Genomic DNA, 16,833 nt, shown 5'->3' with positions numbered 1-16,833 from the left:
CCCTCCCCTGTCTCCAACAGACGTATGCGCCGCTGGAGCGAGGACAGGTCACACACCGAACACACATAAGCCCCTCCCCCTGCAGACATAAGCCCCTCCCCCTGGTCTGATTGGCTGACTGTGTGTGTCCTCCTGGTGCAGGGAGGCCATGATGACCCGCAGCCTTCGCCGTCTCCGGGAACAGATCGTCAGGGCCAACTTGCTGACCCAGGAGGCGGGGTTTATCGCAGAAGAGCTCAACAAGAGGACAGAGTACGTGGTGACACTGCAGATACCAGCAGCCAAACTGGACGCCAACAGGAAGGTAAGGGGGGGGGGGGGTTGGTTTGGTCCAGTCCAGGCTGACCCAGGTCTGGGTTTGGTCCAGTCCAGGCTCACCCAGGTCTGGGTTTGGTCCAGTCCAGGCTCACCCAGGTCTGGGTTTGGTCCAGTCCAGGCTGACCCAGGTCTGGGTTCGGTCCAGTCCAGGCTCACCCAGGTCTGGGTTTGGTCCAGTCCAGCCTGACCCAGGTCTGGGTTTGGTCCAGTCCAGGCTCACCCAGTCCAGGCTCACCCAGGTCTGGGTTCGGTCCAGTCCAGGCTCACCCAGGTCTGGGTTTGGTCCAGTCCAGCCTGACCCAGGTCTGGGTTTGGTCCAGTCCAGGCTGACCCAGGTCTGGGTTTGGTCCAGTCCAGGCTGACCCAGGTCTGGGTTCGGTCCAGTCCAGGCTCACCCAGGTCTGGGTTTGGTCCAGTCCAGCCTGACCCAGGTCTGGGTTTGGTCCAGTCCAGGCTCACCCAGTCCAGGCTCACCCAGGTCTGGGTTCGGTCCAGTCCAGGCTCACCCAGGTCTGGGTTTGGTCCAGTCCAGCCTGACCCAGGTCTGGGTTTGGTCCAGTCCAGGCTGACCCAGGTCTGGGTTCGGTCCAGTCCAGGCTCACCCAGGTCTGGGTTTGGTCCAGTCCAGCCTGACCCAGGTCTGGGTTTGGTCCAGTCCAGGCTCACCCAGTCCAGGCTCACCCAGGTCTGGGTTCGGTCCAGTCCAGGCTCACCCAGGTCTGGGTTTGGTCCAGTCCAGCCTGACCCAGGTCTGGGTTTGGTCCAGTCCAGGCTGACCCAGGTCTGTGTGTGTCCCCTGTCCTCTCAGAGGGACTCAGTCCTCAGTGAACCAGCGGTGCAGGTTCGTCGTAAAGGCAAAGGCAAACAGATCTGGGCTCTGGAGAAGCTGGAGAACAGACTGGTGGACATGAGGGAACTGTACCAGGAGTGGAAGGACTACGACGACGACAACCCTGTGAGTGGAACCTGGACACACACACACACACACCTATACTTGTTTTTCCAGTTCTGTGAGGACCTAGTGTATCTTTTCTCTAGGTGCCTACACGTGGGGACACCACTTTCTAAATGAACTAGAGGCTTGGTTTTAACTTCTAAAATTTTTAAGGGACCCAAGAACACCAAATATCAACTTTAATATAAAAATGTATCAAATTTTGAAAATTGTAAATTTGTCTTGTTTTTCCAGCCTGGTGGGGACATGTCCATTTTGTTCAATCAGTGACTTCCACCAGGTGTCACTGTTCAGTTCATCTGTAGGGAACATTTACACACATACAAAAGAATGTCAAGTATGAGCTAGGGGAGTTTTTTCTAAGTCAGTACAGACCTGTATCTGGAAGAGTGCTTTAAATTAGATGTTTTGTTCAATATTTAATATAATTTTTCTGTCTTTGTGACTTATTTACTGCCCAGTGATCAATACTGGAGTCCACTGTAATGTTGTATGGACAGCATTTTATTGCATAAAGTGCATTAATTCCAACATTTCAATGTTGTGGAAAAACAACATATTTGCATATAAGCCAACATGTGCATCTGCATACATAAACATATGCATAAATGAAACACTCATATTTACATATACATGAATACGTATCCATAAATGAAAACACAGTACGTATACATACTTGTATTCACAACTTCCCTGTATCTGTGATCAAACTTCACATATTTCACTTAAACAAAGCCCCTACAGAACAGGTATGGTTATGGCTCAAACAAAAGGCCCATTCCATTTCACCGGAGTAAAGCTCAACACTTACCTTCTTTTGAAAGTCTCTGGTTTTAATGCACCTATGTGATTTTTAACATAAAATTTCCCTCCCTGCCACATTGTGCCTTGGAGCTCCACTGGTGATGCTTGGATGCACTTCATACACTGGGCTTTCCCAGGAACCTTTAAACAGTCAGTACGATTCCAAGACGAATGCCCACAAGACAAATGCCCACAACCTTAAACAAAGAGACAAATGCCCACAATTTGTAGTATTGCATTATTCCAATGGGGGAACTATATGAAGCATGCAAATACTGCAGATATTTTAAGTACAAATGTCCTGCAGATATCTACATATGTAATCAGTATTCAGTTGTTAAGCAACAATAGTCCAAATAGTTATGTCATTGTAACATTACTGATACAGGATCTGAATTAAGCCTTTATTTGATAATAAGCCTGTGATGAACTGGTGAACTACTCAGATTGAGTAATGTAACGGATTAAAGTACAGAGTACTTTTATGGACATGTACTCTGTAATGAGCTAGATAGATAGATAGATAGATAGATAGATAGATAGATAGATAGATAGATAGATTAGATGTTAGTCAGTCTGTCTGTGTCTGTGTCTGTCTGTGTCTGTCTGTGTCTGTCTGTCTGTGTCCGTCTGTCAGTCTGTGTCAGTCTGTCTGTGTCAGTCTGTCTGTGTCAGTCTTTCTGTGTCAGTCTGTCTGTCTGTGTCAGTCAGTCAGTCAGTCAGTCAGTCTGTCTGTGTCTGTGTCAGTCTGTCTGTGTCAGTCTGTCTATCTGTGTCTGTGTCAGTCAGTCAGTCTGTCTGTCTGTGTCTGTCTGTGTCAGTCAGTCAGTCTGTCTGTCTGTGTCTGTCTGTGTCAGTCTGTCTGTCTGTGTCAGTCAGTCTGTCTGTCTGTCTGTCTCTGTCTGTCTGTCTGTCTGTGTCTGTCTGTCAGTCTGTCTGTGTCTGTCTGTTAGTCTGTCTGCCTGTCAATGTCTGTCTGTGTCAGTCAGTCAGTCTGTCTGTCTGTCTGTCTGTCTGTGTCTGTTAGTCAATCTGTCTGTGTCTGTCTGTGTCTGTCTGTCTGTCTGTGTCTGTCTGTCTGTGTCAGTCTGTCAGTCTGTCTGTCTCTGTCTGTCTGTCTATTTCTGTCTGTCTGTCTGTCAGTCTGTCTGTCTGTGTCAGTCTGTCTGTCTGTCTGTGTCTGTCTGTCTGTGTCAGTCAGTCTGTCTGTCTGTCTGTCTGTGTCTGTCTGTCTGTCTGTCTGTGTCAGTCTGTCAGTCTGTCTGTCTCTGTCTGTCTGTCTATTTCTGTCTGTCTGTCTGTCAGTCTGTCTGTCTGTCTGTGTCAGTCTGTCTGTCTGTCTGTGTCTGTCTGTCTGTCTGTCTGTGTCTGTCTGTCTGTGTCAGTCTGTCTGTCTCTCTCTGTCTGTCAGTCTGTCAGTCTGTCTGTCTGTGTCTGTCTGTCAGTCTGTCTGCCTGTCAGTGTCTGTCTGTGTCAGTCAGTCTGTCTGTCTGTCTGTCTGTCTGTGTCTGTCTGTGTCTGTCTGTCTGTCTGTGTCTGTCTGTCTGTCTGTCTGTCTGTGTCAGTCTGTCTGTCTGTCTGTCTGTGTCTGTCTGTGTCAGTCTGTCTGTCTGTGTCTGTCTGTGTCTGTCTGTCTGTGTCTGTCAGTCTGTCTGTCTGTCTGTGTGTGTCTGTCTGTCTGTGTCAGTTTGTCTGTCTGTGTCTGTGTCTGTCTGTGTCAGTCAGTCAGTCTGTCTGTCTGTGTCAGTCAGTCAGTCTGTGTCAGTCAGTCTGTCTGTCTGTCTGTCTGTGTCAGTCTGTCAGTCTGTCTGTCTCTGTCAGTCTGTCTGTCTGTGTCTGTCTGTGTCAGTCTGTCTGTCTGTCTGTCTGTGTCAGTCAGTCTGTCTGTCTGTCTGTCTCTGTCTGTCTGTCTGTCTGTGTCTGTCTGTCAGTCTGTCTGTGTCTGTCTGTTAGTCTGTCTGCCTGTCAATGTCTGTCTGTGTCAGTCAGTCTGTCTGTCTGTCTGTCTGTCTGTCTGTCTGTGTCTGTTAGTCAGTCTGTCTGTGTCTGTGTCTGTCTGTCTGTCTGTCTGTGTCTGTCTGTGTCAGTCTGTCAGTCAGTCTGTCTCTGTCTGTCTGTCTATTTCTGTCTGTCAGTCAGTCTGTCTGTCTGTGTCAGTCTGTGTCAGTCTGTCTGTCTGTCTGTGTCTGTCTGTCTGTGTCAGTCTGTCTGTCTGTCTGTGTCTGTCTGTCTGTCTGTGTCTGTCTGTCTGTCTGTCTGTGTCTGTCTGTCTGTGTCAGTCTGTCTGTCTCTCTCTGTCTGTCAGTCTGTCTGTCTGTGTCTGTCTGTCAGTCTGTCTGCCTGTCAGTGTCTGTCTGTGTCAGTCAGTCTGTCTGTCTGTCTGTCTGTCTGTGTCTGTCTGTCTGTCTGTGTCTGTCTGTGTCTGTCTGTGTCTGTCTGTGTCAGTCTGTCTGTCTGTCTGTCTGTCTGTCTGTCTGTGTCTGTCTGTGTCAGTCTGTCTGTCTGTGTCTGTCTGTGTCTGTCTGTCTGTGTCAGTTTGTCTGTCTGTGTCTGTGTCTGTCTGTGTCAGTCAGTCAGTCTGTGTCAGTCAGTCTGTCTGTCTGTGTCTGTCTGTCTGTGTCTGTCTGTCTGTGTCTGTCTGTGTCTGTCTGTGTCTGTCTGTGTCAGTCTGTCAGTCTGTCTGTCTCTGTCAGTCTGTCTGTCTGTGTCTGTCTGTGTCAGTCTGTCTGTCTGTCTGTCTGTGTCAGTCAGTCTGTCTGTCTGTCTTTCTGTGTCTGTCTGTCAGTCTGTCTGTCTATCTGTCTGTGTCTGTCTGTGTCAGTCTGTCTGTCTGTCTGTCTGTCTGTGTCAGTCTGCCTGTCTGTCTGTCTGTCCAGTGTGTCCTGGACAGACTGCTCAACACTGTCTATGGTGGACATCAGTTTTTGAAGTGTCCTCCTCTCAGAACAGTTCCAGATCAGGCCTTCTGTTAACTGTGTCCAGTCTGTAGGTGTACGTACATATACATTTCAGAAGTAACCCCCCCCCCCCCCACACACACACACACACACACACACACATACACACACACACACACACACACACACTGACTACCCCAGTGGTTCATCCTTCTTTTACTCCATTTTAACTTCACAAATTTCTGTTGACCCCAGACATTTAAAACAGACTCTTTTTTTGACTAAAATTCATATATTTTTGATCATGTAATAGTTTGTTATACTATGTTGCAAATACACATTAATGTTAGAGGATATTTAGTCTGTATACTGTCTGTTATTGTGGACATTTAGTCTGTATACTGTCTGTTATTGTGGACATTTAGTCTGTATACTGTCTGTTATTGAGGACATTTAGTCTGTATAGTGTCTGTTATTGTGGACATTTAGTCTGTATACTGTCTGTTATTGTGGACATTTAGTCTGTATACTGTCTGTTATTGCGGACATTTAGTCTGTATACTGTCTGTTATTGCGGACATTTAGTCTGTATAATGTCTGTTATTGCGGACATTTAGTCTGTATACTGTCTGTTATTGCGGACATTTAGTCTGTATAATGTCTGTTATTGCGGACATTTAGTCTGTATACTGTCTGTTATTTTGGACATTTAGTCTGTATAGTGTCTGTTATTGTGGACATTTAGTCTGTATAGTGTCTGTTATTGTGGTCATTTAGTCTGTATAGTGTCTGTTATTGTGGACATTTAGTCTGTATACTGTCTGTTATTGTGGTCATTTAGTCTGTATACTGTCTGTTATCACAGAACCACAGTTAAACAGAACCACACATAAACAGAACCACAGTTAAACAGAACCACACTTAAACAGAACCACACAGAAACAGAACCACAGTTCAACAGATCCACAGTTCAACAGATCCACAGTTAAACAGAACCACACATAAACAGAACCACACCTAAACAGAACCATAGTTAAACAGAACCACACATAAACAGACCCACACTTAAACAGAACCACACTTAAAAAGAACCACAGTTCAAAAGAACCACACATAAAAAGAACCACACTTAAACAGAACCACACTTAAACAGAATCACAGTTAAAATGAACCACACATAAACAGAACCACACATAAACAGAACCACAGTTAACCAGAACCACAGATAAACAGAACCACACATAAACAGAACCACACTTAAACAGAACCACACTTAAACAGAACCACAATTCAACAGAACCACACAGAAACAGAACCACAGTTAAACAGTACCACACTTAAACAGAACCACAAATAAACAGAACCACAGTTATACAGAACCACACATAAACAGAACCACACTTAAACAGAACCACACATAAACAGAACCACACTTAAACAGAACCACACTTAAACAGAGCCACACATAAACAGAACCACACTTAAACAGAACCACACATAAACAGAACCACACTTAAACAGAACCACACTTAAACAGAACCACACATAAACAGAACCACACATAAACAGAACCACAGTTCAACAGAACCACACTTAAACAGAACCACAGTTCAACAGAACCACAGTTCAACAGAACCACACTTAAACAGAACCAAACATAAACAGAACCACACTTAAACAGAACCACACTTAAACAGACCCACACTTAAACAGAACCACACTTAAACAGAACCACAGTTCAACAGAACCACAGTTCAACAGAACCACACTTAAACAGAACCAAACATAAACAGAACCACACTTAAACAGAACCACACTTAAACAGACCCACACTTAAACAGAACCACACTTAAACAGAACCACAGTTCAACAGAACCACACATAAAAAGAACCACACTTAACAGAACCACACTTAAACAGAACCACAGTTAAACAGAACCACACATAAACAGAACCACACATGAACAGAACCACAGTTAAACAGAACCACAGATAAACAGAACCACACTTAAACAGAACCACACTTAAACAGAACCACACATAAACAGAACCACACTTAAACAGAACCACAGTTCAACAAAACCACACAGAAACAGAGCAACAGTTAAACAGAACCACACATAAACAGAACCACACATAAACAGAACCACAGTTAAACAGAACCACACTTAAACAGAACCACACATAAACAGAAACACACATAAACAGAACCACACTTAAACAGAACCACACTTAAACAGAACCACACATAAACAGAACCACACTTAAACAGAACCACACTTAAACAGAACCACAGTTCAACAGAACCACACATAAACAGAACCACACTTAAACAGAACCACAGTTATACAGAACCACACTTAAACAGAACCACAAATAAACAGAACCACAGTTATACAGAACCACACATAAACAGAACCACACTTAAACAGAACCACACATAAACAGAACCACAGTTCAACAGAGCCACACATAAACAAAACCACACTTAAACAGAACCACACATAAACAGAACCACACTTAAACAGAACCACACATAAATAGAACCACACTTAAACAGAACCACACTTAAACAGAACCACACATAAACAGAACCACACTTAAACAGAACCACACTTAAACAGAACCACACATAAACAGAACCACAGTTCAACAGAACCACACATAAACAAAACCACACTTAAACAGAACCACACATAAACAGAACCACAGTTAAACAGAACCACAGTTAAACAGAACCACAGTTAAACAGAACCACAATTAAACAGAACCACACATAAACAGAACCACACATAAACAGAACCACACATACACAGAACCACACTTAAACAGAACCACACTTAAACAGAACCACAGTTCAACAGAACCACACTTAAACAGAACCACACTTAAACAGAACCACAGTTCAACAGAACCACACTTAAACAGAACCACAGTTCAACAGAACCACACTTAAACAGAACCACACTTAAAGAGAACCACACATAAACAGAACCACACTTAAACAGAACCACAGTTCAACAGAACCACACAGAAACAGAACAACAGTTAAACAGAACCACACTTAAACAGAACCACAGTTCAACAGAACCACACATAAAAAGAACCACACTTAAACAGAACCACACTTAAACAGAATCACAGTTAAACAGAACCACACATAAACAGAACCACACATAAACAGAACCACAGTTAAACAGAACCACAGATAAACAGAACCACACAGAAACAGAACCACACTTAAACAGAACCACACATAAACAGAACCACACTTAAACAGAACCACAGTTCAACAGAACCACACAGAAACAGAACCACAGTTCAACAGAACCACAGTTCAACAGAACCACACTTAAACAGAACCACAGTTCAACAGAACCACACTTAAACAGAACCACACTTAAACAGAACCACACTTAAACCGAACCACAGTTCAACAGAACCACAGTTAAACAGAACCACAATTAAACAGAACCACACTTAAACAGAACCACACTTAAACAGAACCACACATAAACAGAACCACACTTAAACAGAACCACAGTTCAACAGAACCACACTTAAACAGAACCACAGTTCAACAGAACCACAGTTCAACAGAACCACACTTAAACAGAACCACACTTAAACAGAACCACAGTTCAACAGAACCACACTTAAACAGAACCACACTTAAACAGAACCACACATAAACAGAACCACACTTAAACAGAACCACAGTTCAACAGAACCACACTTAAACAGAACCACACTTAAACAGAACCACAGTTCAACAGAACCACACTTAAACAGAACCACAGTTCAACAGAACCACACTTAAACAGAACCACACTTAAACAGAACCACACATAAACAGAACCACACTTAAACAGAACCACAGTTCAACAGAACCACACAGAAACAGAACAACAGTTAAACAGAACCACACTTAAACAGAACCACAGTTCAACAGAACCACACATAAAAAGAACCACACTTAAACAGAACCACACTTAAACAGAATCACAGTTAAACAGAACCACACATAAACAGAACCACACATAAACAGAACCACAGTTAAACAGAACCACAGATAAACAGAACCACACAGAAACAGAACCACACTTAAACACAACCACACTTAAACAGAACCACACTTAAACAGAACCACAGTTCAACAGAACCACACAGAAACAGAACAACAGTTAAACAGAACCACAGTTAAACAGAACCACACTTAAACAGAACCACACATAAACAGAACCACAGTTAAATAGAACCACAGATAAACAGAACCACACATAAACAGAACCACAGTTAAAGAGAACCACACTTAAACAGAACCACACATAAACAGAACCACAGATAAACAGAACCACACTTAAACAGAACCACAGATAAACAGAACCACACATAAACACAACCACAGATAAACACAACCACACTTAAACAGAACCACGCTTAAACAGAACCACACATAAACAGAACCACACTTAAACAGAACCACACTTAAACAGAACCACAGTTCAACAGAACCACACTTAAACAGAACCACAGTTATACAGAACCACACTTAAACAGAACCACAAATAAACAGAACCACAGTTATACAGAACCACACATAAACAGAACCACACTTAAACAGAACCACACATAAACAGAACCACACTTAAACAGAACCACACATAAACAGAACCACAGTTCAACAGAGCCACACATAAACAGAACCACACTTAAACAGAACCACACATAAACAGAACCACACTTAAACAGAACCAAACATAAATAGAACCACACTTAAACAGAACCACACTTAAACAGAACCACACATAAACAGAACCACACATAAACAGAACCACACATAAACAGAACCACACTTAAACAGAACCACACATAAACAGAACCACAGTTCAACAGAACCACACTTAAACAGAACCACACTTAAACAGAACCACACATAAACAGAACCACACTTAAACAGAACCACACTTAAACAGAACCACAGTTCAACAGAACCACACTTAAACAGAACCACACTTAAACAGAACCACAGTTCAACAGAACCACAGTTAAACAGAACCACACTTAAACAGAACCACAGTTCAACAGAACCACAGTTAAACAGAACCACACTTAAACAGAACCACAGATAAACAGAACCACACTTAAACAGAACCACAGTTAAACAGAACCACAGTTAAACAGAACCACAGTTAAACAGAACCACACTTAAACAGAACCACAATTAAACAGAACCACACATAAACAGAACCACACTTAAACAGAACCACACTTAAACAGAACCACAGTTCAACAGAACCACACTTAAACAGAACCACAGTTCAACAGAACCACACTTAAACAGAACCACAGTTCAACAGAACCACACTTAAACAGAACCACACATAAACAGAACCACACTTAAACAGAACCACAGTTCAACAGAACCACACTTAAACAGAACCACAGTTCAACAGAACCACACTTAAACAGAACCACACTTAAACAGAACCACAGTTCAACAGAACCACACATAAACAGAACCACACTTAAACAGAACCACACTTAAACAGAACCACAGTTCAACAGAACCACACTTAAACAGAACCACACTTAAACAGAACCACAGTTCAACAGAACCACACTTAAACAGAACCACACTTAAACAGAACCACAGTTCAACAGAACCACACTTAAACAGAACCACACTTAAACAGAACCATAGTTCAACAGAACCACACTTAAACAGAACCACACATAAACAGAACCACACTTAAACAGAACCACAGTTCAACAGAACCACACAGAAACAGAACAACAGTTAAACAGAACCACACTTAAACAGAACCACAGTTCAACAGAACCACACATAAAAAGAACCACACTTAAACAGAACCACACTTAAACAGAATCACAGTTAAACAGAACCACACATAAACAGAACCACAGTTAAACAGAACCACAGATAAACAGAACCACACAGAAACAGAACCACACTTAAACAGAACCACACTTAAACAGAACCACACATAAACAGAACCACACTTAAACAGAACCACAGTTCAACAGAACCACACAGAAACAGAACAACAGTTAAACAGAACCACAGTTAAACAGAACCACACTTAAACAGAACCACACATAAACAGAACCACAGTTAAATAGAACCACAGATAAACAGAACCACACATAAACAGAACCACAGTTAAAGAGAACCACACTTAAACAGAACCACACATAAACAGAACCACAGATAAACAGAACCACACTTAAACAGAACCACACTTAAACAGAACCACAGTTCAACAGAACCACACTTAAACAGAACCACACTTAAACAGAACCATAGTTCAACAGAACCACACTTAAACAGAACCACACATAAACAGAACCACACTTAAACAGAACCACAGTTCAACAGAACCACACAGAAACAGAACAACAGTTAAACAGAACCACACTTAAACAGAACCACAGTTCAACAGAACCACACATAAAAAGAACCACACTTAAACAGAACCACACTTAAACAGAATCACAGTTAAACAGAACCACACATAAACAGAACCACAGTTAAACAGAACCACAGATAAACAGAACCACACAGAAACAGAACCACACTTAAACAGAACCACACTTAAACAGAACCACACATAAACAGAACCACACTTAAACAGAACCACAGTTCAACAGAACCACACAGAAACAGAACAACAGTTAAACAGAACCACAGTTAAACAGAACCACACTTAAACAGAACCACACATAAACAGAACCACAGTTAAATAGAACCACAGATAAACAGAACCACACATAAACAGAACCACAGTTAAAGAGAACCACACTTAAACAGAACCACACATAAACAGAACCACAGATAAACAGAACCACACTTAAACAGAACCACAGATAAACAGAACCACACATAAACACAACCACAGATAAACACAACCACACTTAAACAGAACCACGCTTAAACAGAACCACACATAAACAGAACCACACTTAAACAGAACCACACTTAAACAGAACCACAGTTCAACAGAACCACACTTAAACAGAACCACAGTTATACAGAACCACACTTAAACAGAACCACAAATAAACAGAACCACAGTTATACAGAACCACACATAAACAGAACCACACTTAAACAGAACCACACATAAACAGAACCACAGTTCAACAGAGCCACACATAAACAGAACCACACTTAAACAGAACCACACATAAACAGAACCACACTTAAACAGAACCAAACATAAATAGAACCACACTTAAACAGAACCACACTTAAACAGAACCACACATAAACAGAACCACACATAAACAGAACCACACTTAAACAGAACCACACATAAACAGAACCACAGTTAAACAGAACCACAGTTAAACAGAACCACAATTAAACAGAACCACACATAAACAGAACCACACTTAAACAGAACCACACATAAACAGAACCACACTTAAACAGAACCACAGTTCAACAGAACCACACTTAAACAGAACCACAGTTCAACAGAACCACAGTTCAACAGAACCACACTTAAACAGAACCACAGTTCAACAGAACCACACTTAAACAGAACCACACTTAAACAGAACCACACATAAACAGAACCACACTTAAACAGAACCACACTTAAACAGAACCACAGTTCAACAGAACCACACTTAAACAGAACCACACTTAAACAGAACCACAGTTCAACAGAACCACACTTAAACAGAACCACACTTAAACAGAACCACAGTTCAACAGAACCACACTTAAACAGAACCACACTTAAACAGAACCACAGTTCAACAGAACCACACTTAAACAGAACCACAGTTCAACAGAACCACACTTAAACAGAACCACACTTAAACAGAACCACAGTTCAACAGAACCACACTTAAACAGAACCACAGTTCAACAGAACCACAGTTCAACAGAACCACACTTAAACAGAACCACACTTAAACAGAACCACAGTTCAACAGAACCACACTTAAACAGAACCACACTTAAACAGAACCACAGTTCAACAGAACCACACTTAAACAGAACCACACTTAAACAGAACCACAGTTCAACAGAACCACACTTAAACAGAACCACAGTTCAACAGAACCACACTTAAACAGAACCACACTTAAACAGAACCACAGTGCTGCAGTTTGTCATGTCTTTTTTGGGTTGTGGGGTTTTCTCTCTAAACTCATCATAGATTTTTTATTAGTAAGTTTTTATTTTTATCAATTACTATAAATTCCAGGCGACTCCATGTGGGGTCCCAACCCCAAGGTTTAAAAACATGAGGCTACACTGTTCACACACACATACACACAGGTTCTGGTTCTGGTTCTTTCTTTATCTCTAATCTGTCAGTCTGTCTGTCTGTCTGTCTGTCTGTAATATCTCTAATCTGTCTTTCTGTCTGTAATATCTCTAATCTGTCTGTCTGTCTGTCTGTAATATCTCTAATCTGTCTGTCTTTCTGTAATATCTCTAATCTGTCTTTCTTTCTGTAATATCTCTAATCTGTCTGTCTGTCTGTCTGTCTGTCTGTAATATCTCTAATCTGTCTGTCTGTCTGTCTGTAATATCTCTAATCTGTCTGTCTGTCTGTAATATCTCTAATCTGTCTGTCTATCTGTCTGTCTGTAATATCTCTAATCTGTCTGTCTGTCTGTAATATCTCTAATCTATGTCTGTCTGTAATATCTCTAATCTGTCTGTCTGTCTGTAATATCTCTAATCTATGTCTGTCTGTAATATCTCTAATCTGTCTGTCTGTCTTTCTGTCTGTCTGTAATATCTCTAATCTGTCTGTCTTTCTGTAATATCTCTAATCTGTCTGTCTGTCTGTCTGTAATATCTCTAATCTGTCTGTCTATCTGTCTGTCTGTAATATCTCTAATCTGTCTGTCTGTCTGTCTGTCTGTAATATCTCTAATCTGTCTGTCTGTCTGTAATATCTCTAATCTGTCTGTCTGTCTGTCTGTCTGTAATATCTCTTTCTGTCTGTCTGTAATTTCTCTAATCTGTCTGTCTGTCTGTCATTAATATCTCTAATCTGTCTTTCTGTCTGTCTGTCTGTAATATCTCTAATCTGTCTGTCTGTCTTTCTGTAATATCTCTAATCTGTCTGTCTGTCTGTCTGTAATATCTCTGTCTGTCTGTCTGTAATTTCTCTAATCTGTCTGTCTGTCTGTCATTAATATCTCTAATCTGTCTTTCTGTCTGTCTGTCTGTAATATCTCTAATCTGTCTGTCTGTCTTTCTGTAATATCTCTAATCTGTCTGTCTGTCTGTCTGTCTGTAATTTCTCTAATCTGTCTGTCTGTCTGTCATTAATATCTCTAATCTGTCTTTCTGTCTGTCTGTCTGTAATATCTCTAATCTGTCTGTCTGTCTTTCTGTAATATCTCTAATCTGTCTGTCTGTCTGTCTGTCTGTAATTTCTCTAATCTGTCTGTCTGTCTGACAGGTCATGCGCTCCTATTTTAAGCGTGCAGATCCGTTCTTCGATGAACAGGAGAACCACAGTCTGATCGGCGTGGCCAACGTCTTCCTGTTTTGTCTGTGCTCTGATGTGAAGCTGCAGTATGCAGTACCCATCATCAACCAGAAGGGGGAGGTAGGAACCCACGGAAGACACACTGGAATGTCCTGATGTCCTTAAACGCCACACAGAGGCCTTTAGTCTGTGCTCCTGTACCAAAGACGATTTCTCAAAGAAAAGTTAAATGCTCAAATCTGTTCAGTTGTTTTCATTTCATTGACTCCAAATGTGTTGGAACACGTTCGTCTCTCAGACCAGTTGGTTCAGAATCAGTTTGATCCCAGATCAGTGGACTGGATGTTGTTCACTTCTCCTCCATTCCCGTGTCTGTGTTTGTTCATTCCATCTCTGCTCAGTGCATTTGTCCGTAGACGCTCAGCGTCCATGCACTTCAATGGGACTGAGTGGAACTGCTTTAAAACCACTACAGACTGGACCAGCACTGGACACAGGACACCTGTCGTCCCGCCCCCAGATGCTCGGCGTCTCTGGGGGTGAATGGAGCTGTGGGCAGAGCTGTGGGTGGAGCTGTGGGCGGAGCTCGGCCGGGCCGGACACCGAGCTTCCGTGCTCCGATCGGAGGGCGGGTCCGAAGGCTGAATGCGGTTTGATTGACAGCTGTTTTCAGATCTGCTCCTTCACTGACACAGTTCAGTTTAATACCGTCACACATTCTGCTGTGGAATCACAGAAACCAAATGAACTGTTCATTTACTGACCTGGAAGAAAACACAAGCACTGGACTAACTGGTACACTGGACTGAAGGGACACGTTTACTTGTTTCAGTTCCAGAATTGAATCATTTCTTGTTCAGTTTCATCTGGTTTTGTAGATAGTTCCATCAGTCAGACTGAACGAACGGTCCAGTCCCTGAACAGACGATAAGAACACTGAGCATTTACTGAAAAAGGAACGGAGGAGGAACTCATGTTTAAAGAACTGGACGCTTTTTTTGATGTAAGCTGAAAATGAGCTTCACCTGTCTGAAAGACGAACAGATGACACTGTCCTGTGCACAAAGAAAAGCCCTTAAAGTAGGCTTTATTTGAATGAATTTACACTTAAATGGAATATTCAGTATTTCTAACTTTAATACTGCTGTTGAATTCTGATCTGCCGTGGGTTTTATTTCTGTTGTATTTTTATCTGTACCCACTGTTTTTTTATTCGTTTTTTTGTTTCTTTCCTCTTTTTAGAATCAAACACTGTCTGATGGCTGTGACTTTATTCTATTCACATGATCAGAGTGTTTCACCAGCTGACCATTAGTTTGACTTTGTTGGCTTTGTCCAAATGTTATTATATTATATTTATTATCAACATATGAACAACAGGTGGAGCTGATGAAGTCCCATTTAATGACATGTGGATGTTCACTGTGCGTCAGGTGTCTGGACGTCTGCATGTGGAGGTGTGGAGAGGAACTGAGAGGAACCAGGAGGAAGAGTCTGGAAACACTGAGGAGACGAGGAGGAGGAGAGCAGACGCAGACGCAGACTCACAGGAGCAACACATGCACTGTGTGGTGAGAAAACACACACACACGTTTGTGTGGTCCATGGGTCAGACCAGTCCAATAATAACAGTGAAAACAGTCAAATGATGCAATGAAAGTGTTTACATTTACAAAGGGTACTGAAGACGTTAGACAGTCTGTGAGACAGTCTATGGGACAGTCTACAGGAACAGTCTACAGGGACAGTCTATGGGACAGTCTATGGGGAGGGTCTACAGGGACAGTCTACAGGAACAGTCTACAGGGACAGTCTATGGGACAGTCTATGGGACAGTCTACAGGGACAGTCTACAGGGACAGTCTATGGGACAGTCTACAGGGACAGTCTATGAGGACAGTCTATGGGACAGTCTAGGGGGACAGTCTATGGGGAGGGTCTACAGGGACAGTCAATGGGGACAGTCAATGGGGACAGTCTATGAGGACAGTCTATGGGGGACAGTCTATGGGACAGTCTAGGGGGACTTTCTATGGGGAGGGTCTACGGGGACAGTCAATGGGGACAGTCTACGGGACAGTCTACAGGGACAGTCTATGGGACAGTCTACAGGGACAGTCTATGAGGACAGTCTATGGGACAGTCTAGGGGGACAGTCTACGGGACAGTCTACAGGGACAGTCTATGAGGACAGTCTATGGGACAGTCTAGGGGGACAGTCTATGGGGAGGGTCTACGGGGACAGTCAATGGGGACAGTCTACGGGACAGTCTATGGGACAGTCTATGGGACAGTCTATGAGGACAGTCTATGGGACAGTCTATGGGACAGTCTATGGGACAGTCTACAGGGACAGTCTATGGACAGTCTA

General features: G+C 42.5%; 1 protein-coding gene across 1 annotated transcript in view; it reads left to right on the top strand.

The window, feature by feature from the left end:
• Window positions 1-16,833, top strand: part of LOC115416886 (kinesin-like protein KIF13B) — a gene marked incomplete at its 5' end in the record, with an annotated part of 66,455 nt that overhangs the window by 22,218 nt on the left and 27,404 nt on the right. Inside the window, 5 exons of the mRNA XM_030130761.1 lie at window positions 1-47; window positions 142-304; window positions 1,127-1,273; window positions 14,433-14,582; window positions 15,896-16,033. Of these exons, the coding sequence (XP_029986621.1) occupies window positions 1-47; window positions 142-304; window positions 1,127-1,273; window positions 14,433-14,582; window positions 15,896-16,033 (645 nt within the window). The remainder of the gene's footprint in view (window positions 48-141; window positions 305-1,126; window positions 1,274-14,432; window positions 14,583-15,895; window positions 16,034-16,833) is intronic.

This window comes from Sphaeramia orbicularis, unplaced genomic scaffold (assembly GCF_902148855.1).
Source record: "Sphaeramia orbicularis unplaced genomic scaffold, fSphaOr1.1, whole genome shotgun sequence".
In the NCBI taxonomy this organism is placed as follows: domain Eukaryota; kingdom Metazoa; phylum Chordata; class Actinopteri; order Kurtiformes; family Apogonidae; genus Sphaeramia; species Sphaeramia orbicularis.
The sequence above is the reverse complement of the archived record's forward strand: the minus strand, read 5'-3'. Positions and strand labels throughout refer to the sequence as shown.